At 47.1% G+C, this 24,990-nt stretch overlaps 1 protein-coding gene across 4 annotated transcripts in view; it reads left to right on the top strand.

Moving 5' to 3' along the window:
• NAV2 (neuron navigator 2) overlaps positions 1-24,990 on the top strand; it is a 177,660-nt gene that overhangs the window by 42,899 nt on the left and 109,771 nt on the right. For all 4 annotated transcript variants that reach the window (XM_010858421.1, XM_010858420.1, XM_010858419.1 and 1 more), the window contains exon 5: positions 6,766-6,888. In XM_010858421.1, coding sequence (XP_010856723.1) covers positions 6,766-6,888 — 123 coding nt within the window. The remainder of the gene's footprint in view (positions 1-6,765; positions 6,889-24,990) is intronic.

The raw sequence follows: 24,990 nt of genomic DNA, 5'->3' as shown, positions 1-24,990 counted from the left end.
AACGCTGGAATCAGAATCTAGCGTATTTGTTCTGACAGGTCCTATGAGAGTCCAGAGCTTTTTCATAGCTCCCGTCAGTTACTCGGGATGCACCTATTCTGTTGATAAAGTTCCTTGTCCTAGGCATGTTGCCTTCGCAGGTCTCCTTTAGTTTGAGGGATGGTGAGGTCTACTCTGCAAGGCTGATCATTCCCTGAAGGTCTGGGGTGCCTCAGATGGGATCCAGACCAGTAGCATGTTCTGGAAAATCTACAGGAGGAAATATCAGTGAGACATTGCTCACCAAAAATAGAGTGTTGAATGATGGAGGTATCGAAAAGTTAGTGTTCTCTTTCAAACGAAAGCCTGAACCCATTATTCATGGGCTTACTACCGTCGTGGCTTACCCAGCTTCCAGACAAAGGTCTCAGCCCCTCCTGGCCGCCAAGCCCTTCCTGACTGGGCCCCAGACCCCTTGCAGCCCAGCTCCTGTCTTTGTTCCTGCTGTTCTGGGAACAGTGAACTACTTGCCATCCTCTTACCTTCCTCCTAGCATTTGTACTTGTCATCTATGTGCCTAGATGGATCCTCCTCCTTTGACTGGCAGACTCCTGTGCACCCTTCAAAGGCCAACTTAAACAGCATCCCTCTGTGACCTCCGTCCCCTGTGTGGGCAGAGCCTGTTGTGCATCTGTCTGTACTGTCCATCTATCTACTGCCGCTCATCATGTGGTAGGAGAGCTGCCTACTTACGTGTCTGAGAGCCTTGTCAGTTTTGAGCTTCACCAGGGCCGGGCAGGAGTGAGATCTCTGTAATCCCAGCCTGGCATAGGGCCTGGTACACAGCATTTGTGGAATTGGAAGGGAGGAGGGACTGCAGTGTCGCTACTCAGCGACACAGGCCGTCACTGCTGCTTAGAGTAACGGTTGTTCAGTCACTAAGTCATGTCTGACTCTTTGTGACCCCATGAACTGCAGCACGCCAGGCTTCCCTGTCCTTCACCATCTCCTGGAGTTTGCTCAAACTCATGTCCATTGAGTCGCTGATGGCATCCAATCATCTCATCCTGTGTTGCCCCCTTCTCCCCACTGCCTTCCCTCTTTTCCAGCATCAGGGTCTTTGCATCAGGTGGTCAGAGTATCAGAGTTTTAGCTTCAGCATCAGTCCTTCCAATGAATATTCAGGGTTGATCTCCTAAAGGGCTCCTGAGGTAGCAGACCCTGGGCATTATAATGTCTCAGTCAGCCCACTGTGGCCCTGTGAGATTAATCAGTAGTTCCAAGTATCCTGCAGATGAGGAAGCTGAAACTTGGAGAAATTACCTGCCCCCAAAAGTGACAAAGCTGGAATTTGAACCCATCTACCTGCACAGTGATCTTGACCTGTTTCATTGTCTTCGTCTAAAAAATAGAGATAAAATTAACACTTGCTAAGACTCTTTTGAAGATGTCAGGATTTCTGTGAGGCACTTAGCACAGCATCCAGCCAGCATCAGTAACCCTTAGTACTTGCTAATAGCGATGCACACAAGGGCCCTCAGCTGGCATGAGGCTGGGGAGACTGAACCCAGGACTCACTGATGACACAGCCATGCTCCCAGCTCTGATGTTCATGAGCCACCCTAGCCTTGAAAAGCAAGAAAAACACCCACAGACACCCTGGCTCTTTAACAGAGGCCCCTCCGCTCCATCCAGGGACCTCTGGGGAAGCAGCAGAAGGTGGAGGATAGTGTTGAAATCGTGCAGGTGCTTGGTGGCTTAGCCAGGACCCCAGCAAGCAAACATTAGGATGTTACCAGCACCTCATTAGGCTCCTGCACTAATGATTTATTTCCCCAAGGAGAAGGAAAGTGTGGCCCTGATGCTCAGGGATTTGGTCCCTAGATCAGCTGGTTCCCTTCCTTGTGACCTCAGGCAACTCATTGCATCTCCACCCAATGCAAGCCTCTGATAAAGCTCGCAAGATGGGACCCAGCCATCCCACCCAGCCTCCTGAGCCTTCAGGACTACAAACCTTTTCATCCTTCTGCTCAAGGGCTAGTGCAACACACCAATGACTGCGTCATCTCTAAATTATGCTTCCTTAAACTGAACTGATGAACGTCTATATTAATGTATTCAGTACGAAATTTGGGTTGAACCAAAGTATGTGTATTTTTTATTGAGACCAGAAGAGTTATTTAAAGATATATTCAGGGCTTTTTATACTGTATTTGGTGGAATCATAATTATAGAAATAAGAAATTTAAGTTCTTGAGTGTGAGGCTAGTTAACTTGCAGTGAGAGGACATAAAATTTATTTTGAATATTATTTTAAAAATTATGATTTAATACATTTTTACAAACCTATGGAGGATGAGGTAAATTCCCTCTTTTCCTTAACCACTTCTCCTGACTCCTCCCTCCCCCCGCCTCTCTCTTTCTCTCATACACATGCATACATCCATAAAATGAATGGAATAGATTTGTAAGGAAACTGGATTGTATCACGCTGGTAGCATTCAACTCTGGCTTCCAGTCTTTGGTCCATTTGAGAAGGCAGAGGATCCTGATTTATCCCTGACTCCTCCACTGGGGAGGAGTCATCTCTCTGCCTAAACAAGATCAGAATTCCCAGTAGCAGCTGCCAAGCTAAATTAGCCTATTCGGTCACACAGTCACATCTCTCTAAGGCCCCCCACCGTTATCAGTGGTCAGTTTTTGACACCTTGCACCTGGCAATACCAGGCTGGAGGCTGCAGCACATCTCAGCATTCCAGCTCTGGAAGCGCACCAACCTCTGCTCTTGGCCTTCACAGAAAGCCAGGGCTGTATATGTGCAGGCCTCCATCTACATGTCCAGGTACGTGTGATTGCCCGACCGTGTGTGTTGTTTCACCAGCAGTAAAAAAAAAAAATGCAGCAGGGAAATGCAGGCTTTAATTAGTTTGTTTGTCCTTTGACAAGATCTCCCCAGTTGAAAAATTTTTGTTTATCTCTATGGCTGAGCAGGCTTTGCTAAAATCGAAATTAACTGCCTTGCTTAATAGTGCAGTAGATTGTGTTTTGAACAGCTTCCACCGAAATCTCCTTGAAAGGACATTTGATCTAGAAAGTCTAGCCTCTGGCAGAGTTACTGCATTTTGGTGTAGGTCCTTTTGTTCCTCCTCATGCTAGTTGTAGGATGCACACATGGAGCTCACCACTGTATCTACTGGGTAGTGGCTGGGTGGATGGACAGATGGCTTGACTGACACGTGCTCAGTTGTGTCTGAACCTTTGTGGCACCATGGACTTTAGCCCATCAAGCTCTTCTGTCCATGGAATTTTCCAGGGAAGAAAACTGGAGTGGTTGCCACTTCCTCCTCCAGGGGATCTTCCTGACCCGGGGATCGAGCCCACATCTCCTACATTGGCAGGCAGAATCTTTACCATTAGTGCTGTGTGGGAAGCCCCTGACTGGCAGGTAGACAGTTCAATTGCCATATGACTTAGATGTCAAATTTTCTGACGTTTAAGAGGAAGGAAAACCTGTAATTGGTTTCCTCCCAACACGTTTTTGCTAAACTTCGCCCTATGACAGTGTCTTTGGATTTCATTCAACAAAAGCAATACTTGTTAAGCGCTTAGTATGTGTTAGGACGTGGAATATAGATTTGAACAAAATAAAATAGTCCCTTCTCAAACAGCTTACTATCTAGTGTGGGAACCAAGAATCAAAAAGTCATTACACAGGGTTTTCCTGGTGGCTCAGTGGGAAGGAATCTGCCTGCCAGTGCAGGAGATACACGTTCAGTCCCTGATCCCGGAAGAGCTCACACCCTGTGGAGTAACTAAACCCATACACCACAAGTACTGAAGCCTGAGTGCCCGGAGCCTGTGCTCTGCAACAAGAGAAGCCACTGCAATGAGAAGCCCTCACACCACAGCTAGAAACCCTTGCAGTCGCAAAGACCCAGCACAGCCAAAAACAAATAAATAAAAAAGTTTAAAGTCATTACACAAATCATTATTTAACTATAGCTATGATGGCTGGAATTTTTTGGGTTTTCTTTTTTCTTCTTTATTGAGGCCTAAGTCAAGTACCATAAAATTCTTTTTATTTTTTTAATTAAAAAATTTTTTATTCTTGGCTGCACTGGGTCTTTGTTGCTGTGCATGGGTTTTCTCTAATTATGGCGAGGGAGAATGGCTCTCTATTTGTGGTGTGCAGTGTTAGTTGCTCAGTCGTGCCTGACTCTTTGCGACCCCATGGACTGCAGCCCACCAGGCTCTTCTGTCCATGTGATTTTCCAGGCAAGGATACTAGATTGGGTTGCCATTTCCTTCTCCAGGGGATCTTCCCAACCCAGGGATCGAACCCAGCTCTCCTGCACTGCAGGCGGATTCTTTACCGACTGAGCTACAAGGGAAGCCGTTTTCTTTGAGCCCCTTTTGGGGAGGGGGCAAGAATACTGGAGTGGGTTGCCATTCCCTTCTCTAGAGATCTTCCCGACCCAGGGATCGAACCCAGGTCTCCCGCGTTGCAGGCAGACGCTTTACCTTCTGAGCCACGTGTGCAGGATGCTTATTTACCGTGGTGGCTTCTTTTGTCACAGAGCTCGGGCTGCAGAGCGCAGGTTCAGTAGCTGCGCCTCGGCATAGTAGATCTTCCCAGATCAGGGATCAAACCCAGTCCCCTGCATCGGCAAGTGGATTCTTATCCGCTAGACCATCGCAAGTCCCTAAAATTCATCGTTTTAAAGTGTGCAATTCAACCACAAACAACTGGTTTGACTGACTTCAACAGATATTCCGTTATGTTGGCTTTGTGATCATTAATGTCACAAATAGGGGTGAAAGGGGCCACCAGAGAAGTCGGTTCAGATGTGGTATCCTGGACGCTGCCCTAAGGGAGAGTTCTCGTGACCCAAAGCAGAAGCCCTCACCCAAGACGGCTCCTGTGAGAACTTTCTTCTGTGACCCTACTGGTTCTGGAAAACTTCCACAGCATCCTATAAGTCCATTTTTCTAAGACTATATTCCAGGAAGTTCCTAAGCTAGACATAGAAGAATCTCAAGTATTGAGAACCCTCAGGATCAATCCCATATATTCTAAAGCCAAGATACCCAAGGCAGTGAAACATTCCATGATGTACTGATAGCTCAGCTGACTGTTGCAGCAAAATAATCACTCATTCATTGGTCTTCTCACGCCCTGTTATTGGACTTGAAAAGTAAATCACTTGTATTTTCAGATGCGTTGCAAGTCTGATGGGGCCCATGGGGGAATTAAAGGGCTCTGAGTTTGATTTCTGGCTCTGCTCAAGTTTTGCTTTGCATTCTCCTCTGGAGATGGGGATGATGGCACAAGCAGTCTCCTCTGAGGGGTGTCTTGGAGTAACCAGGGTGGATGAAGTAGAGCTGCTTTGGACCTGAAGTACTGCCTCGTGCGTGCATGCATGCATGCTCAGCCTCTCAGTCATGTCCGGTTCTTTGCGACCCCATGGACTGTAGCCCGCCAGGCTCCTCTGTCCATGGGATTTCCCAGGCAAAAAAGCTGGAACAGGTTGCCATTTCCTCCTCCAGGGGATCTTCCTGACCCAGGGATCGAACCCATGTCTCCTTCATCTCCTGCAGGCAGATTCTTTACCACTGAACCACCTGGGGAGCCAAACTACTTGCTACTGGTAGTTAATCTTTCAGGAGCTGATCTGATTGGTGGATAGTCAGTTATCTATGCAGAAAGTCTCGAGGGGTCTTCCCTTCCCATGACAACACTGATTTCATAGGAAGATAGCTCTGTGGCATCAACCTAAAGTTTAGATAAGTAACATTACTGTTATTCAGAGAGCTGGGACACTCCCCTAAGACATCAGTATCAAAGGTGAAATTTACCATTGCACATACTTTAAGATAATCACTATTTTAATAACATCTTCTGTTTATGTGATCCTTTACAAATTATAGAGCACTTTGATACTCCTTTATCTTACTAATTCCCATGCCCATCTGGTGACACAGGAAGACTGTGATATTCATAGAGTTTAGATGAAAAATCCAGAACTTGCCCATGATGACAAAGCTGGCTCTTGTATCCTCCATCTTTTCTTACCATCCTTCTTAAAATCTTGCCTGCTTTTTCCCCTATGCTGTTCTGTAATATTTTCCCCTATGATTTGCCAGTGACTTGTCAGTTCCCTTCAGAGTACTTAGGTAAAACACCTGCTTTTGTAATTGCTGACATTAAAAAGAATGTCATGAATGCATTTTTTCACTAGTTCCCTTCTGCTCCATAGATCCCTGTGAGTTTGGGTTAATCAATCTGAGTTTAATTTTTGCTAACAAGCTGGTGTGGAGAAGGCAATGGCACCCCACTCCAGTACTCTTGCCTGGAAAACCCCATGGACGGAGGAGCCTGGTAGGCTGCAGTCCATGGGGTCGCTAAGAGTTGGACACGACTGAGCGACTTCACTTTCACTTTTCACTTTCATGCATTGGAGAAGGAAATGGCAACCCACTCCAGTGTTCTTGCCTGGAGAATCCCAGGGACAGGGGAGCCTGGTGGGCTGCCGTCTATGGGGTCGCACAGAGTCGGACACGACTGAAGCAACTTAGCAGCAGCAGCAGCAACAAGCTGGTGATCCTTTGGGTTGAATCAGCTGAGTTATCTCTAGGCTGTGATCAGTGACAGAACCTCCGGAAAGCCTTGGTTCCTTCTGTCTTAGGGTACAAGATGGCCATGCAGGGCTTCTGGATATGAACAGCAAGATGGTCCATGACTTGCCCTTAACCAGATATTTGTATCATCCCTTTCTCCTTTCAAAGGTACATGACCGATGGTGGACTTGGCCTCTACACCCGCCGCCTGAACCGGCTCCCTGATGGGATGGCTGTGGTGCGAGAGACCCTGCAAAGAAATACCTCCCTGGGCCTCGGAGACGCTGACAGGTAAGCCTGCTCCACTTGGGGTGGCCCAGATGTGGAGGTGACTCCAGTGGGGCCTGAGAAACGAGGGCAGTCATAGTGAGAGCCAACGTGTGCTGCTTTAACCTACCAGAGGCTGGGAGGCCTTGAAGCCAGGGCTGAGGTTAGGAGCTGGCCCAGCAGGTGGAAGAGGGCTCCTGACCAGCTCTCGCATCCTGCCTCTAGGTGGTGGATGATGGTTCTGACAGCAAGAACCCAGGGAGTTCAGGCTGGGAAGGTTTTTGTTGTTGTTTTACTGTTGCTACTGCATCTTTATCAGTTCAGCAGGCCCTGGGGATCTGCTCTGCTTCCTCCAGTAGCCAGCTTTCTAGGTATTGCATCTTGGCAGGAACAGAGTCCCTGGTGATGCACAGAAGGTCTGTGTGCAGAAGAGAGTTCCCCTGGCCATGGCTGAGCAGGCTTCCCCCTAACTCTCTGTTGCCTGGTGACAAGAGGCAGGGCTTAACCATGTAGTTTATACACTGCATGCTGAGTGGTTGTCATGATTGGGCTTGACCAGTCTTCATTGCTTCAGAGACAAAGAAGAGCTTCAGAAAACTCTGTAATAAAGAAGAACATTTGGCCTACAAGTTTCTAGTCTTTGACACAAGCCGATTCTGTGACTATGAACTATCTGTTAAGGAAGGGGTTTGGACTGTATGGTTTCCAAGATCCCTTCCAGCTCTGATGTGCTGTATTTCTGGATTTCAGTACCCTTTAATGATCTGATTGTTGAAGGGTTTTTTCTGGCATACTTGACCTCTTGCCACATCTGGGTTGATGAGACAGAACATGGAATTTAGATGTGAGCGGTTTGAAATCACTCTGTTCTTTTTGGAGGCGAAGACTCGTGTGTCAGAAGGCCAAATATTTGTTGCACCAAACCAGCTTCTTGCATTTCTCTTAGCAGGACATAGTTTCTAACAGAGAGTGAGATGACTTCTGTAGTTCCCTGGCTTCAGAGAAATAGGGCAGCATTATTAAAGAGACAGACCGTGAAGTTTCCCCCGGAAATGGAATTTTCTGAAAAGGAATCTTCACCTTCTCTTGGGGAAGACTTGGAGGCTTGGGCTGGTGTGAAGAGTGCTGAATTAGCTGTCAGGAACTTGGCACCTGCCCAAGGCCTAGGCTCAACTACCAACTCAACCATGTCCTTCTCAGAGTCTCCTCCACCTCCAAGGTATGATTTATACCGGAGAGGACTAGAGACAATTCAAGTGCCAATTCAAGTTAGCTTTTCCCCTGTGATTTCATTTAAAGTATTGGTTTAAAAATGCTATAGAAAGACAAACCATTTGAGAACTACTCTAAGGCTAAAACTCTCTATGACCAAAGTCTTTAGAGTAAATATTAGCAAAAGAAAAATCAGTTGTTGTAACACCCCCATTGGAGCGTTCACAACTAGTTAAATTATTTTGTTTATTGGTATTCTCTTGTAAACATGGAATTGCTCGGTAAATCTATTAGCATAAAGTGATGGCCTTACAAGGTACATTTCCCCTTGTAGCAAAAGCAGTGTCTGCACAGGCAGTTTAATTTAATGCTTCAGTGCAGGGTTAATGACATGATTACGGATCACAGCTGAGCTTGCTTTTGCCCTTGGAGGTGGGAGATTTGGGTTTGGGCTGGAAAGATGGGCGGCATTTGTTTCGTTGCTCCAGCTCAGTCTCCACGGTTAACAAAACAGACAACAGTGTCTTCTGGTTTTCCCCAAACTGGAATTGCTCAGATGTGATCATTTAAGACTAAATGGATAATGAGCCAACTTTTAAAGAAAGAATTCAGGTGGCTTACAAAAAAAAAGATTTAGTAATCTCATAAGTCTTCTATTTTATGTAAGTTTGGACCTGTAGGCAGTGATATATTCTGTATTACTCTTTTTTTTTTTTAATACTGCACTACCATTTATTTATTTTATTTATTTATTTTTGGCTGTGCTGGGGCTCCGTTGCTGGTCTCTAGTTGCAATGAGTAGGGCCCACTCTGCAGTTGAGATGCGTGGGCTTCTCATTGTGGTAGCTTCTCTTGTTGCAGAGCACAAGGCTCCAGAGCACGTGGCTTCAGTAGCTGTGGTGCACGGGCTTAGTTGCTCTGCAGCACGTGGGATCTTCCTGGACCAGAGATCGAGTCTGTGTCCCCTGCATTGGCAGGTGGATTCTTAACCCCTGGACCACCAGAGAAGCTCCTATATTATTCTTGGATATGTTAAATTACTTTCTTCAAAGTTAGTGTAAACAGGCCGTAATAATGCTTTAGCTTTGGCTCAGTTGAAATAGTAGTAGATTGGTTTCTTCCAAATTCTTCATGTAAGTGTGCATAGTAAGTCACTTCAGTAATGTCCAACACCTTGTGATCCTATGGACTATAGCCTGCCAGGCTCCTCTATCCATGGGATTCTCCAGGCAAGATAGTGGAGTGGGTTGCCATGCCCTCCTCCAGGAGATCTTCCAACCCAGTCTCTTAGGTCTCTTGCATTGGCAGATGGGTTCTTTACCATTAGCGCCACCTGGGAGGTCCTTTTCTTGTAAATCTTCCTAAAACTATGTTCTAAATGCTGCTGCTCCTGCTGCTGCTAAGTCGCTTCAGTCGTGTCCGACTCTGTGCGACCCCATAGACAGCAGCCCACCAGACTCCCCCATCCCTGGGATTCTCCAGGCAAGAATACTGGAGTGGGTTGCCATTTAATGAGTGTTCCACAAAGTGCAAGACTAACATTATTGGTACAGAAATAATTTTAAATGGTAGATAGGGAAATACTTCTTTTTAACAATTACATTTTAATTAAAAAAAAAAAAACCCTTGCAACTAGCATCTCAAACTTATGATTTTACACACATTTCTTAGGGTCACGATAGTGTACACTTGGAACAATTTAATGTAAAATATCAAGGAATAATATCACAGATGGTGTGCAGATATATTAAAAAATAAAAAGTACCATGCCCATGGCTGCAGGCTAGGTCGTCCTGTTCCTATCCCTAACTAGAAATATGTTGTTTAAGTAATTTAGACAAGTGAAAAAAAAAAAAAAATGCAAAGAACCTTTCCAGAAGTCTTCCCTTCTAACCTGAAAAAAGAGCTAAGATACTTCCATGAATTTTTTTTTTAAATAAAAAGCCCAGTCCTTAAGGATTCACACACAAGCAGTAAATTACATGAGTTCTACAAAAGAAATAGGAAACAGACTGAGAGATGATTTCTGATGAGACCTCAGCAAAGGGATGGCAAGCCCACTGTGCCATCACTTACAAGCAAGAACATCACTGACCTTGGCCCTTCAGCCCCAGAGGACAGCTCCCGGGAGGCCCTGAAGGACACCCACCCACCCACTCACCAGGCAGGCTGAGGCTGTTGGCGGCAGGATGTGGCTGGGGTATCTTCAGGGTTATTAAAAGTAACTGATAGGAATGTGTACTTTCGGAGCCTGGGAGACAGAGACCATGTCTGCTGGTGAGTCTCGTATGTCACCAGCCGGCTTCTGAGAAATAATAAATGACGATCGTAAATTCAGGATGCCAAGCCTGCCCTTGATCTCCTGTCGCTCTTTAGGATTGCCACCCGTGGGCTCTCGTTTTGACCTGATAGTCATCGGGGAGACTTTCAGCAAACTAGAGCCAGCCGGCTCTGAAGGAAGGATCAAAAGGGACAAACGGAGGTGGCTTATTACAAGCTCTTGGCCCCAGATGACAGATACGTAAAGAGAGCTGTGACATGGAGGTCTGTGGACTAGCAGGCTGGGAGGAGGAAGGGATACGACAAGGAGGGCCCAGGGGCTGAGCTCACAGTCACAGGGTTTGTGGAACTCAGGCCGGTTGCAGGCACTGCTGTCTCCTGGGAACCCGTCGAAAGTTCTTGAACTTCAGCAGGTTGAGTGCTTTCAAATATTAAAGCTCAGCTCTGGGAAAGTTTCCATTCTCAGGTCCCTTTCTCTGTCCCTTGAAAGCATGCTGTGGCCCTTCCCCGCATGCATAGTGCCGTAGTGTGCAGTGGGTTCAGGCAGTTAGATGCTCCCCCCAAGGTCACGTACCTGTCACTGACAGCACGCAAAAGACAGAAGCCAGGCTCCTGTGCACGTGGACCCCGAGCAAGACTTTGCAGTTACTTGGTAACTTTCTTCTCAACCCTTAAAACACCAATTGCTTTTGTTCATTTGGTTTAGTCGCTAAGTCACGTCCGACTCTTGTGACCCCACGGACTGTAGCCTGCCAGGTTTCTCTGTCCATGGGATTTTCCAGGCAAGAATATTGGACTGGGTTGTCATTTTCTTCTCCTGTGAATCTTCATGACCCAGGAGTTGAACCCAGGTCTCCTGTATTGCAGATGGATTCTTGACTGACTGAGCTACAATTTAGGTAGTAAGAAAAAAAAAAAAAACTAATGTCATATGGTAAAACATCAGCCTGAGACTTGAACAAAAATGAAAATTTCCCTCTAACATCACCAAACATAAAGGAGAAACTATTTTTTTTGTTTGTTTTTGTTTTTTTTTCTTGTTGAATTACAAGATTTTCTTTGCCCTCCAAATTCTGTACAGTTTACTTATGGAGATGGCTTTTCAGTTGGGCTTCAGTCATTGTACACCTTGACTGTGCATTTGGGACCCAGGCCTCAGTGCTCAGACTCATCCCAGCTTCAGCTTGAACAGGGAGCCCTGCAGTGTGAGGATATAACTGTGCAGCCTGGTATCTGACCAGCCTGCCAAGCCAGGCCCCCCTCCCTCACTGGGAGTGTCGCAGGGTCTTCAAGCCCAGGACTCTGCTTGGCTTTGTGATTTGTGTGGGACAGCTTGCCCTCCTGGCACCCAGAAGTGCATTCACAGATTCGGGCCCGACTTGGAGAGAGAAGGTGAATCCAGGACAGAGCTCCCCAACCAGCAGCTGGAATTGGTAGGCGCCCTCACCATGTGAGGTGAGCTATTTCTTAGGCATCGCCCCTGCTGGGATATGCAGACTGGAGGGAGCACTGAGGGGAACTTCTCCCATTGTCTTCCCTTTCAAGCCTGGGATAGGGAGAAAAACAGCACCTCCAGAGACACCCAAGACCTAATCCCAGCACTTGTGAATATTTTATGACTTGTGGCCAAGGGAATAAGTTTGCTTCGTGCATGCTCAGTCATGTCTGACTCTATGTGACCCCATGGACTGTAGCCTGCCAGGCTTCTCTGTCCATAGGATTCTCCAGGCAAGAATATGAGAGTGAGTTCCCAATTCCTCCTCCAGGGGATCTTCCTGACCCAGAGATCAAACTCATGTGTTCTGCATTGCAGGCGGATTCTTTACCACTGAGCCATCCGGGAAGCCCAGTAAGGTTGCTTATCAGCTGACGTTTTAGATGGATTGCCCTGGGTTATCCAGGTCGGCCCAGTGTAGTCACAGGTCCTTAAAAGTGGAAGAGGCAGGAGAGGAGGGCAGACTGATGAGGTCTGAGAGGTACACCATCCATCCTGGTTAGCTTTGAAGATGAGGGAAGGGACCACAATCAAAGAACTCAGGTGGGGTGGCCTCTATACAGAGAAGGCAAAGGAACAGATACTCCCTGAAGCCTCCAGAAATGACCTTAGCTCTGCTGACACTGTGAGTTCAGCCCTTGGGACTCAACCTAGATGAAGAACTGTAAGATAGTACATATTTATTATTTTAACCCCCCCAAGTTTATTATAATCTGTTATAGCAACAATGGAAAATGAATACAAACTTTTATCAGAAAATAATAAAAACAGGTATAGTTGCCATTTCCTGATGGAGTGCTATATGCCAGGAACTGTGTCCAGCACCTTACAAACATTTGGTCATTAATTTTTAACCTTGACCCTTTGAAAGGAGTTATTATCCTAGTTTCATAGACTTGAGTCTGTGAGAGGGTTCGTAAACTCACTGCAAGTTACATGCACACCTGACTGGCTGGTGTCCGAGCTGGGACTGAAACCCAGGCCCAGCAGACCCCTCCACTGCCAAAGGCTCTAACCACCTACCATCTGGCCCACTCATCTGCTCGCTCAGGGAGCCCCCTGTGCGTGGATTCCTCTTTAGCTCTAGCCCTTCTCTCGGTGTCATCTCATTGAATGAGGCCCTGCTCACTAAAAATGTAAGCAGTGCCCAGATGGCTGGAAAGGTGAACTCCATCCTTCAGGGACAACGGACAACAGTCTGCACTAGAGGGAAGAGGAGATGCTTCTTACCTGCTCTCCCTGCATCCCAGACTTTGCACCCAGGGACGCTGCAGATGGGCTGACCCTCATCCTTTATCCTGTCGTGATCTCAGGCCTCAAGGAGAAGGCCCTTTCGTTACTTATGGAGGATAATTGCTTAACAATGTCGTGTTGGTTTCTGCCATCAGTTCAGTTCAGTCGCTCAGTCGTGTCCGACTCTTTTGTGACCCCATGGACTGCAGCACACCAGACTTTCCTGTCCATCACCATGTCCTGGAGCTTACTCAAACTCATGTCCATCAAATCGGTGATGTTGTCCCCTTTTCCTCTCATCTTCAATCTTTCCCAGCATCAGGGTCTTTTCAAATGAGTCAGTTCTTCACATCAGGTGGCCAAAGTATTGGAGCTTTAGCTTCAGCATCAGTCCTTCCAATGAATATTCAGGACTGATTTCCTTGAGGATCGACTGGTTTAATCTCCTTGCAGTCCAAGAGATTCTCAAGAGTCTTCTCCAACACAACAATTCAAAAGCATCAATTCTTTGGTGCTCAGCTTTCTTTATAGTCCAACTCTCACATCTATACATGAGCACTGGAAAAACCATAGCTTTGACTAGATGGACCTTTTTTGGCAAAGAAATGTCTCTGCTTTTTAATATGCTATCTAGGTTGCTCAAAGCTTTTCTTCCAAGGAGCAAGCATCTTTTAATTTCATGGCTGCAGTCACCATCTGCAGTGATTTTGGAGCCCCCAAAAATAAAGTCTGCCACTGTTTCCCCATCTGTTTGCCATGAAGTGATGGGACCAGATGTCATGATCTTAGTTTTCTGAATGTTGAGTTCTAAGCCAACTTTTTCACTCTCCTCTTTGACTTTCATCAAGAGGCTCTTTAGTTCCTCTTCGCTTTCTGCCATAAGGGTTGTGTTATCTGCATAGCTGAGGTTATTGATATTTCTCCCGCCAATCTTGATTCCAGCTTGTGCTTCATCCAGCCCAACATTTCTCATGATGTACTCTGCATATAAGTTAAATAAGCAGGGTGACAATATGCAGCCTTGAAGTACTCCTTTTCTTATTTGCAACCAGTCTGTTGTTGCGTGTCCAGTTCTAACTGTTGCTTCTTGACCTGCATACAGATTTATCAGGAGGCAGGTAAGATGTTCTAGTGTTTTCATCTCTTGAAGAATTTTCCACAGTTTGTTGTGATCCTCACAGTCAAAGGCTTTGGCATAGTCAATAAAGCAGAAGTAGATGTTCTTCTGGAACTCTCTTGCTTTTTCCATGATCCAGCAGATGTTGGAAATTTGATCTCTGGTTCCTCTGCCTTTTCTAAAACTAGCTTGAACATCTGGAAGTTCATGGTTCATATACTGTTGAAGCCTGGCTTGGAGGATTTTGAGCATTACTTTTCTAGCATGTGAGATGAGTGCAGCTGTGCAGTAGTTTGAACACTCTTTGGCATTGCCTTTCTTTGGGATTGGAATGAAAACTGACTTTTTTCAGTCCTGTGGCCACTGCTGAGTTTTCCAAATTTGCTGGCATATTGAGTGCAGCACTTTCACAGCATCATCTTTTAGAATTTGAAAGAGCTCCACTGGAACTCCATCCCCTCCACTAGCTTTGTTTGTAGTGATGCTTCCTATGGCCCACTTGACTTCAGATTCCAGGATGTCTGGCTCTAGGTGAGTGATCACACCATCGTGATTATCTGGGTCAAGAAAACATTTTTTGTATAGTTTTTCTGTGTATTCTTGCCACCTTTTCTTAATATCTTCTGCTTCTGTTAGGTCCATACCATTTCTGTCCTTTATTGTGCCCATCTTTGCATGAAATGTTCCCTTGGCATCTCTAATTTTCTTGAATCTCTAGTCTTTCTCATTCTTTTGTTTTCCTCTATTTCTTTGCATTGATCACTGAGGAAGGCTTTCTTATCTCTCCTTGCTATTCTTTGGATCTCTGCATTCAAATGGGTATATCTTTCCTTTTCTCCTTTGCCTTTAGCTTCTCTTCTTTGCTCAGTTATTTGTAAGGCCTCCTCAGACAACCATTTTGCCTTTTTGAATTTTTTTTTCTTGGGGATGGTCTTGATCCCTGCCTCCTGTACAGTGTCACAAACTGCTGTCCATAGTTCTTCAGGCACTCTGTCTATCAGATCCAATCCCTTGAATCTATTTGTCATTTCCACTGTATTATCATAAGGGATTTGATTTAGGTCATGCCTGGATGGTCTAGTGGTTTTCCCTACTTTCTTCAATTTAAGTCTGAATTTGGCAATAAGGAGTTCATGACCTGAGCCACAGTCAGTTCCCAGTCTTGTTTTTGCTGACTGTATAGAGCTACTCCATCTTTGGCTGCAAAGAATATAATCAATCTAATTTCCGTATTGACCATCTGGTGATGTCCATGTGTAGAGTCTTCTCTTGTGTTGTTGGAAGAGGGTGTTTGCTATGACCAGTGCGTTCTCTTGGGTTTCTGCCATGAAACAACTCAAATCAGTTATAACTGTGTGTGTGTGTGTGTGTGTGTGTGTGTGTGTGTATATATCCCATCCTTCTTGAACCTCCCATGCACCCTTCCGTCCACCACTGTATGTGGTCACAGAACACCAGGCTAGCTCCCTGCGTTAAACACCTTCCTGCTAGCTGTCTGTTTTACACACGGTGCTGTGTATATGTCCGTTCATCCACCCTCTCCTTCCCCTGCTGTGTCCACAAGCCCATTCTCTGTGTCTGTGTCTCCGTTTGAGAAGGCTTGCTCTTATACAATGCTGGGCCAGTTTACCCCTTGGTCTCCTTGCAGGTTTGGAGGAGGGGTCCATGTTTGTGGATTCCGACCTGCTGCCCACTTGTGCCATTTGCCAGAGTCCACAATTTCATGATTCCCGGCCAGGCTCGTCCTTCCCTTGAGTGATCCCAGAAACCAGGGACCCCAGAATCTGCAGAGAATCTGCAGTCATTCGAAGAATTCTCCCTGCTCCTGACTTACCACTGTAGTCCCTGCAACATGGCTGGAGTTTGTCTGCCCAGAGTTTGGGGGTCTGCAAGGGTGCATGGCTGGAGCCGTGGTTTAAGGAGAGCTCCCCTAAAATGTTCCTTCCCTTCCCCTTGCTCTCTCCCCTCTGTGTCTTTTGTGTGCTGTCGTTTCCTAATCTTCCCATCGTCACCAAGTAAGGCAGAGGGGCCAAGTTTCGCCTTCTTTTATCTCATCACATTTTATGCCGTCTCTGGCTATTTCCCCACATCCAAGTGGTGGGAGTGAGAAACTTAAGACCTGCTCTGCCCCACTGCCCGGCGGGGCTCTCAAGCCCCAAGGAGGGTATGGCCATGCAGCACAAAATAATCCAAATTAGAAGTCAGTTGCTTGGTCACATGAGCCACATTTCAGGTGCTCCCAAGTCCCACATGGTTCAGGGCTACGCTGTTGGAAAACACAGACACTCTTCAGTAGATAGACAGCGTTTCATCACTGCAGAGAGTTCTTTTGGGTAGTGCTACTATAAACCAGCTCATTGCTATTTCTAGAGGCAGCTGTGGGGTTTGCCGTGGAGGGACCAAGTGGCTAGACAATACCTCTGAGTTTCATGGCTTTGTCTCTAAAATGAGGACAGTATTCACATGCAAGGGTCCCCAACCTCCAGACCACAGACTAGTACCTCCTGTCAGATCAGTGGCAGCATTATAGTAGAAATAAAATGCACGATAAATGTAATGCACTTAAACCATCCCCTGTCACCCCCAATCCATGGAAAAGTTGTCTTCCATGGAATCAGTCCCTGGTGCCAAATAAGTTGGGGACACTGTGGTATGTGCATCACAAGACCATTGTAAGGAGGGCCTGAGGTGAAGGTAGGGAGAGTCCTTTAAGAAGTACCAGACAAAGATAAATGCACTGATTTTTCCTCAGTCCTGCAAGCCATTCCAGGCAATCTGGGCTCTACCCCTCTGCCATTCTGTTTTCTTTATATTTAATTACTTAATAGTTAAGCCCTCTTCTTTCTATAACAGCTTAGAGTAACGATGTATAATGAAAGAACAATCGTAAATTAAAATAATGAAGCATTAGGACAGGGCAGGGGAGTGTAAGTGAGAATATGACATACAAAAAAGGGAGAAAATTGAGAATACAGGTGTACATAAGGTCCTATGTGGTTGCATATTTTCGTGGTAATTCACCATGGAGTTTCCCACCAGCCTAAGTGAAATGAACTTTGCCTTGTTCCGCCACCACCTTTCCGGTCTTTGTCTTGTCTTGCTCGCGACAGTCAGTTGATCTCTCTGTGTCCTTCTCGATCGCTCTGTCACCCCAGCCCTTCCCCTCTCCTCTCTCCTTCTGCTGGCCTGCTCCTTCTTACTGCCTTACAGCTGCCTGTTGTGTCCACTAGTGCGCCCAGCATTTTCCTCCTCCTGCATTCCAGGGTTGTACTCCATTCCGTGGGGAGAGGAGATGCCTCTAGCATAGTGCCCAGCGTCAGGGATCTCCGCTGTGCTTGCTTTCCACCCCTTCCCCCTTTCTCCTCCCTGTGTGTAGCAAGAGAACAGAAACTAGGAGAGAGTGAAAGTCATTTTAATCTAAAAGCTCTTAAAGGAGCCTCAGGGGCAAACCTGTATTTCCGTGGTAACAGGGTAATAATTACTGCACTGGCTTTTCCCAGGTGCCTCTTTTCTGCTGGTACCACTCCTTCCTTTTTAAGGGAGAGTGTCTGCTTGTGGAATGGGTGGGCAGAGGCCACATGTGCTGAACAGGGGGCTAGTGCTGACATGAAGCAAGCCATCTGCTCCTTAAGCTACAAAGGAATTCTCCCAGGGGGTTGTAAAGAAAAGAGAAAGAATTCATCCAGTGTCTGTGGGGTGTCATTTCTCATGTATGCAGTGTTTTCACTTAAAAAAAAAAAAAAGCTGTATAGTGGCCCCACAATTTCACTCCCTAATGTTGCTCAACTTCATAGCTTTGTTCCAGGTTACACCATAGGAGAAGCACAGTGGAGTGTGTGTGTGTTGGGGGATGGAAAGGACAATTGCTTCTCCAAAGTACTTTTTCCAAAAGTGGTTCCTTTTCAGTAGTTGCTTAAAGGTAATTTGGAGACTCGATCGTTCTTCTGTCTATGGATGAGATAATATCTAGCAATATGAAAGCAAGAGAGGTCAAAGAAAAAAGTCCAAACGGAGCACCTTTTTCTGTGCTTCCTCCCCCAGCAACCTGAAGCATAGGCCCCCCACCCCAGGTCAGAATCTGACTACACCTGTGCTCTGGAACAGAAAATAGTATGTTTCCATCCGAGTACCTAGACAAGTCTTTACATCGGTCAGTATAGGCTAGGTTGTGCCGTGTAACAAGCAACTCCCCAAACCTGCCCTCAGTATCTAGCCACTGTATGTCAGTGGGAGACTGTAATGTACATCATTCTCACCCTAGGACCCAGAATGCCAAAGAGATGACTGTTTAGAGGACTGACCATCCCCATGGCAAAGAGAAGACATGCTCTCTCTTAAAAGCTCCTACCTGGGAATGGCCTCCGTAACTTCCACTCATTTGTCTTTGGCCAAAGGAAGTCACAGGGCTACACTTAAATACAGAGATCAAGAGTACATTTTTGCTGGGGACCTGGGAGAAGTGCTTAGTGACCATCACTGTGTATCACATGTAAGTGGCAGTCTGAGCCTAATGCCAGCCCCACCCCACCATTATGTAACCAACTCCGAATCATGCAGTTCATCACATATTTACTACATACCTATCAGAAGCTGGGCACCATGCTGCCTAGTCTGGTTGATGGCCTTGACTATCAACCAGATGGGAGAGCGTGAGCACATAGATGAGGACCACGTTGACTGAATTGACTGATGAATGTTAAGCAATGCTATGGGTCAGTTGTATTTCAGCAAAGTATTTGGACTGTGTCTTGATATATGACAGTTTATAGAAAATGCTGATGGTTGTTTAATATTGATGGAGCATCTCCCATGCACTAGGCCCTGGGGATCCAAAGGGAAATCAGACCATCATCTCTGCTCCCTGCCCTCAAGAAGCTTGCAATCAAATTGAGGAGAGCAGAGCCTCAGTAAGCCACATGCTAAGTGCCAAAGAGATTTATGGGACCTGGAAGGACTGGGGTAGCCCTGGGGGCTAAATGTCATCCTGTGACGGGAACTTGTTGTTACTGTAATAAGCTACAAGAGGTTTCTTTTCCTGTCAGTGATGATTTGAGAGATCCTTTAGAAATACTACCCAAGTGTCAAAATAGGTCTGCTTATTTTATTATCTGTTTGGGATTTTCCTTTGTTTCCTTTAATATCTTTGTCATGTTTGAAGAGCAGCCTAGCTGTGATTTCTGTTACTGAAATATAAGAGCTGATGAAATAAGCCTGGTATAGAAGGAGTCCTTACGCCAGCTGTAGAAAGTGTTCTGGCTAAGTGTAGCCTTTAGGCTGGTCAATACGGGACACTGTGCCAGCTCAGAGTTTCTGTTCAAGGTTACCTGGCATTCTAACGTATTTTCCCAGCACTGCCTCTTCGAAGAGAAGCTTACCGTGCAAGGTGGCATAAGAGGGTCCCCTCTGCAGCCCTCTCACTCTGCCGATGAGGAAATCGAGGCCGGGGGAGATTGTTAGAGGTCCAGTGACCACTCTGTCCTCCAGGCTCTGGGGAGCAAAGCTGCCTCAGCGAGAGTTTGGAGAGCATGAACAAGTAACTGATGAAAGTGCACATTATCTCTTAGGTGAAGATGAATGCAGTCCATGCAGGAAGGGATGGAGTGCTCTAGGAATCAAGAGTATTGTCCTGGATCTCTTCTGCCATCACTGAGCATCTTGAGTAAGATGCTTCCCCTCCCTGCACCCCTGTTCCTTCATCCACGTGGTCTGACCTACTGATGTTTAAAGTCCTTGAGCTCCCAGACTTGGTGTTCTTGTTTGTCACTTGAAGGACAGAGTACAGAATGACTCAGGACTGTGCTCATCCACACAGGGCCGGGACCCCACCAACCTTTCAGCTCTGATGGTCTCGATGACAGCTGTTGTTGTGTGATGGCATTTCGAGTAAGAGTACAGTGCTCGCCCCTGGTCCCTGGTGTGTGTAGACCCCTCTTCTGCATGTAGCAGATCTCCTCCAGAGGAGAAAAAGCCTCAAGGTCCATCCTCACTGTGCTTCAAGGCTAAGCCAAGAGGCACTTAGCAAGGGAGGCGGGTAGCAGTGTTGCTGATGGCAGGCACAGGCTGAAGGACCAAATGACATCTTGCAAAAGGGGAAGGCAGGGCAGACAGAGCTGTGATCAGAAGTGGTGGGGCCTGCACCTTCCTGACACTTTGGAGAAAATCCATTCATTATACATGATAATGGGTTTTGCTCTAAACTTGGAGCGTCACCAAAACTATATTAGGAGCTGAAGTTCATGGGACTGTCGTCTTGTTTTCATCAAGATAAAATTCCAAGTGACTGATAAGCCATGAATTGTATTTATTTTGGTGGATGTTTTGACTCAGGACTTAATTAGACTTGGAAGGACATTGTTCCCTAAATCAGCACTAGCGGGGGCCCTGCCTATCTAGAGGGGAGTGGGCTGCCTTGAGGATGAGCCATTGGGGGCTGGGGGGACTTCTTGCACTATGATTTTTTCATGCAGTTGGCAGGCTTTGTATGGTCTACCAGAGTCCTGCAGAGCAAAACTAGGAGTGGATTTGAACAAGACCATGAGCTTTACAGATAAGGAGACAGGCTCTGAAAGGTGACATTCCTTCCCAAAGCCACATTGCCGTAAGGGGCAAGGATAGGATTTGAATTCGGAAACCTTTGCTTTCCATCATCCAGGTTGCCTCCCTGTTTGTTCAAAGGCTCGATGCCATCCTTCCAGAAGGGACCCTCACTGGAGGCTCCATGAGTGAGGGGTGATCATCTCCTTAGGACCTTACACCGGCTGAGGGTGCTTATAAAGGTAACAGCCCGGGGACCTTTGAGACAGTGCTCTTTTCAGTCTGATTTTCTCCACCAGGAGGCTCAGTCTTAAGAAAGCCTGAGGGTGTGGCCCAAGCCAAAACTCTAGCCCTTCCCTCAGCAGAGTATAGGGATGCTTGAAGCTATGGGAGTGATGTTTTCCTCTTAGGGACATCTGACTTCTTTGGTTCCAGAACTTCCAGCAGAGGTTTCAGAGTTGCGTTGGTCCTGCTGGTCACACCTAGTGGCCCTCAGGGTCTGTTTCCTCCGGGAGTGGCCTCTGCCGTGGACCCCGGTGGCTTTCGTCTCAGGACGTCAGGAAGAGGAGGCCGGCCTTGTCCGAGCCAGCTACAGCCTTATTGTTTTCCCTCATCTTCTGCGTGCTTTGATGTATCTCCCTGATTAATCTGTGGTGCTCAGTCCTGTAAAATTGCCTGAAATGAGATCTGAAGAGGGACTCTGACATTTTGAGGGATGTTGCAAGATTGTGTGGTGGAGATTAAATGGGGACTGAGGGAAATGAGATGGTTGCATGGCTCGGTGGGCTCAGGGCCCTTGACTTGAGGATTTCTGTTGCTGCCTCTCCGTTTAAGCTTTTACCCTGAGATGTGGGGAGAGGGACTCACAAACCCTTGGGTGGCAAAATGAGGCTTAAAAAATAATCCTCCCTAGCTGCCTCTGTGGGCTTCCAGGACACGACCCATGGGTCCCTCACGAGGGTGCAGTGGCTTAAGCCCTAGAGGAAGCGAGCAGCAGACCCGCAGGGCATCTCGGCTTGGGCAGGAGTCTGGGGTGTCATCCTGTACAGGTACAGGTGGCTCCAGAGGGTGAGTCCTATGGGGTGTCCTCCTGTTGGCCCGAGTACCATGCGGGCGTACGTAAGTGGGTCTCCAGGTACCCACTGCCTTGTTCTGCAGGAGCTCCTGCAGGAAGAAATGATAATTTCTGGATTTGTGGTGTGGGACAGCTCACCAGGGCTCTGGGTACACCAGGGATGGAGGTCCCCTGGGAGGCTGTCACAGCTCCTCCCTCGGACTCTTGCTAGTTTGCCGTCTGTGGCTCTGGCCTCTGAGCCTCATTGTCAACAATGGCTACGCTTCCAGGGATTCTCCCCCTAAATGCTTTAACCTCCCAGAGGACCCAGTGAGGAGTTTGCCCCGTTTCACAGATGAGTCCTGGGTCAGTGGATCTAAGTGACTTGCCCGGGGGCACATGGGCAGTGAGTGGCAGAAGAGCTTAGATTCCAACCCCATCTTCTCCCTGGGGTACTGTGCTGCCCGTCTCTAAAGGAGGAGGGTGTGCCAGTGCTGAGTAATCATGGATTCAGCTGGGTATTGGAATTTTCGGGAATGATCTCCTGGCTTCCCTTACCTGCATAACCCCCATTCATGCTCCAGGATTGGCCCCAGCCCTGTCTTTCCTAGGAGGCCTCCTTGCCCCCTCTTCTCCTTCTCTAACCCCAGACAGGGTCCTCTGGGGACCTCTCATCCATCCGGGTCTGCCAGTAACCTATGTTTTGCTCTCCGGTAGCATTTAACATGCCTTTGGAATTGTCTGCTCCTAGGTGTGGTCTGTGGAGAAGGCAATGGCACCCCACTCCAGTACTCTTGCCTGGAGAATCCCAGGGACGGGGGAGCCTGGTGGGCTGCCGTCTATGGGGTCGCACAGAGTCAGACACAACTGAAGCGACTTAGCAGCAGCATGTGTGGGCTGTGTTTTCCCAGTGTCTCAGTGCAATATAGGAGACACAGGAGACGCTGTATTGGAAAGATACTTGATCCCTGGATTGGAAAGATCCCATGGAAGAGGAAATGACAACCCACTCCTGTATTCTTGCTGGAAAAAAATCCCAGGGACAGAGGAGCCTGGTGGGCTACAGTCCATGGGGTCCCAAAAAGTCAAGCACAGCTGAGTGATTGAGCACTCACAGGTATGGTATCCCCCGCTAAACTAAAGGGAGGAACCAGAATGCTGTCTTACTCTATTTAGCATTCCTGGACTCTGCACAGGCCTGGCATATACAGTAGTAGATGTTTGCTGTATAATTAGTTAATTAATACTATCCTAAGAATGATTAATAAGACTTACTGAATCTTTAGGTTTCCTCTCTTTCTCATCTAGTTTATGGGTGAGTCTTGGGCATAGTCCCTTCAAGTGGTCTCTCAAATCTCTCTGCTTCTTGCTATCTCATCTGCCATCACATGGGCCCAGGCTGCCATGGTTTCTCTCTGAACGCTCACTCTGGCCTCCTGACTGGGCTCACTGTCTCCTCCATGACCTTCATGTGGTGCTTTCTCCAGCCAGCAGCCATTGTGACCTTCTTAACACATATCCCACTACCCCTGCCTTTAACTACCTCAGTGGATTTCCCCAGCACATAGAATGGAATGCAGACTTCTTAGCGTGGTCTCCAGAGTAGGAGGCGTTCTGTTGTTCCATTGCATGCGTGCTCAATCGTGTCCAACTCTTTGCAACCCTTTGCACTGTACCCTGCCAGGCTCCTATCCATGGGACTTTTCAAGCAAGAATACCGGAGTGGGTTGCCATTTCCTCCTACAGGGGATCTTCCCGACCCAGAGATCAAATCCGCATCTCCTGAGTGTCCTGCATGGCAGGCAGATTCTTTACCTGTTGAACCATCAGGGAAGCCCAACCCCTGCCATCTTTCTGGCCTCATTCCACTTTTCTCTCCCCAACTCAAGTCCTGGAACTTGCCGAGTATCTCCTTTCAGAACCTTTGCATATGCAATTCCTTCTGCCTGGAATGTGCTTCTCACCTTCCCCCCTTTTTATAAGGCTGGCTCATTCTTATCCTTCAGGTCTAAACTCAAATATTTCACCCCCTTCTCCGAAATGACTCCTGACCACTCTCTCAAGGTCTCAGCTGTTAGTGTCTTTTGCAGCATCCAGTTTATTTCACACCCCTTGATGGCATTTGTGCTGATTTTTCTTTATTTGTCAGCTATGTCTTCCTACTAGGCTGTGTGTATCAGGACAACAGAAACTAGGTTAGTTCTGTCGGCAAGTGAATCTCCTACCTAGCACAGTACCTGACTCAGAAGGGTGCTCATTATAGATGTTTGTGAATAACTGACTGACTGGCTCTGTGATGCAGGGCCAATATGCAGAATACTTAAAACCAGTGAAATGCAGGCACCAACTGACCAGGGCAGGCACTGATCAATCAGAATGAGGTATCAGTGGCAGTAAACAACTCTTAACCGCCAATACAAATCAATTCTAGTGCTGTGGCTTACAGTGATCCATCCCACGCAGCCTTGTCCAGTCTTCAGTTAACCACAGCCCCAAACTGGACTCAAAATTGGGTTTGTTAGTGTCCAGGAGGTTCTCTGGTGGGAGACCGAATGGTTCAACCTAGCCTACTATCTTTCTTGGAAAAAGATTTCAAACCTATGACCCCCTGACATGTTTAGACTCCAACTTGACCACCTCCCAGCCACATGACAGAGATCAGTTAACCATCCTGAGCCCCTGTGCTCTCGTTTGTAGAATAGAAATAATGAGCCCACTTCGTCGAGTTGTCGTGCAGGGGTAATGTTAGCACAGTGCCTGAGCCTAGTTAAATCCCCTCCATGAACAGCAACCGGTTTGTAAAGGATTAGAGTGCCAGTCACACACATGGGGAATGAGAGACACAGGAAGGTTGAAGAGCCTCAGCTGCGGGCCCAGGATGTGAGCACAGGTCCTGCAGGCCCCCTCGCAGCACTGTGACCCCCTGCCCCCATCACCTCCCTCCTGCAGAATACCCTTCTCTTTGTGATTCTGCTTTGGGGCAGTCTCAGCTCCCGTCTCCCTGCTTCTCCTATCCTGGGGGAACTCTGGCAGGAGGAAAAGCGGAAGATATCATTTAAGGCCTGAGCCCTGCCATGAGAAACTGGCACAAGCTGAAGTAGTCAGCATGCCCAGACAAGAGGTCTCACTCTTGAAACTGGCAGCCTCACCACAGTAGAACAACATCAGAGGGGCAAAGCTGTTCAAATCCTCAGCAAAGGT

Source organism: Bison bison, unplaced genomic scaffold, assembly GCF_000754665.1.
Source record: "Bison bison bison isolate TAMUID 2011002044 unplaced genomic scaffold, Bison_UMD1.0 scf7180017864388, whole genome shotgun sequence".
NCBI classification, from domain to species: Eukaryota; Metazoa; Chordata; class Mammalia; order Artiodactyla; family Bovidae; genus Bison; species Bison bison.
The sequence above is the reverse complement of the archived record's forward strand: the minus strand, read 5'-3'. Positions and strand labels throughout refer to the sequence as shown.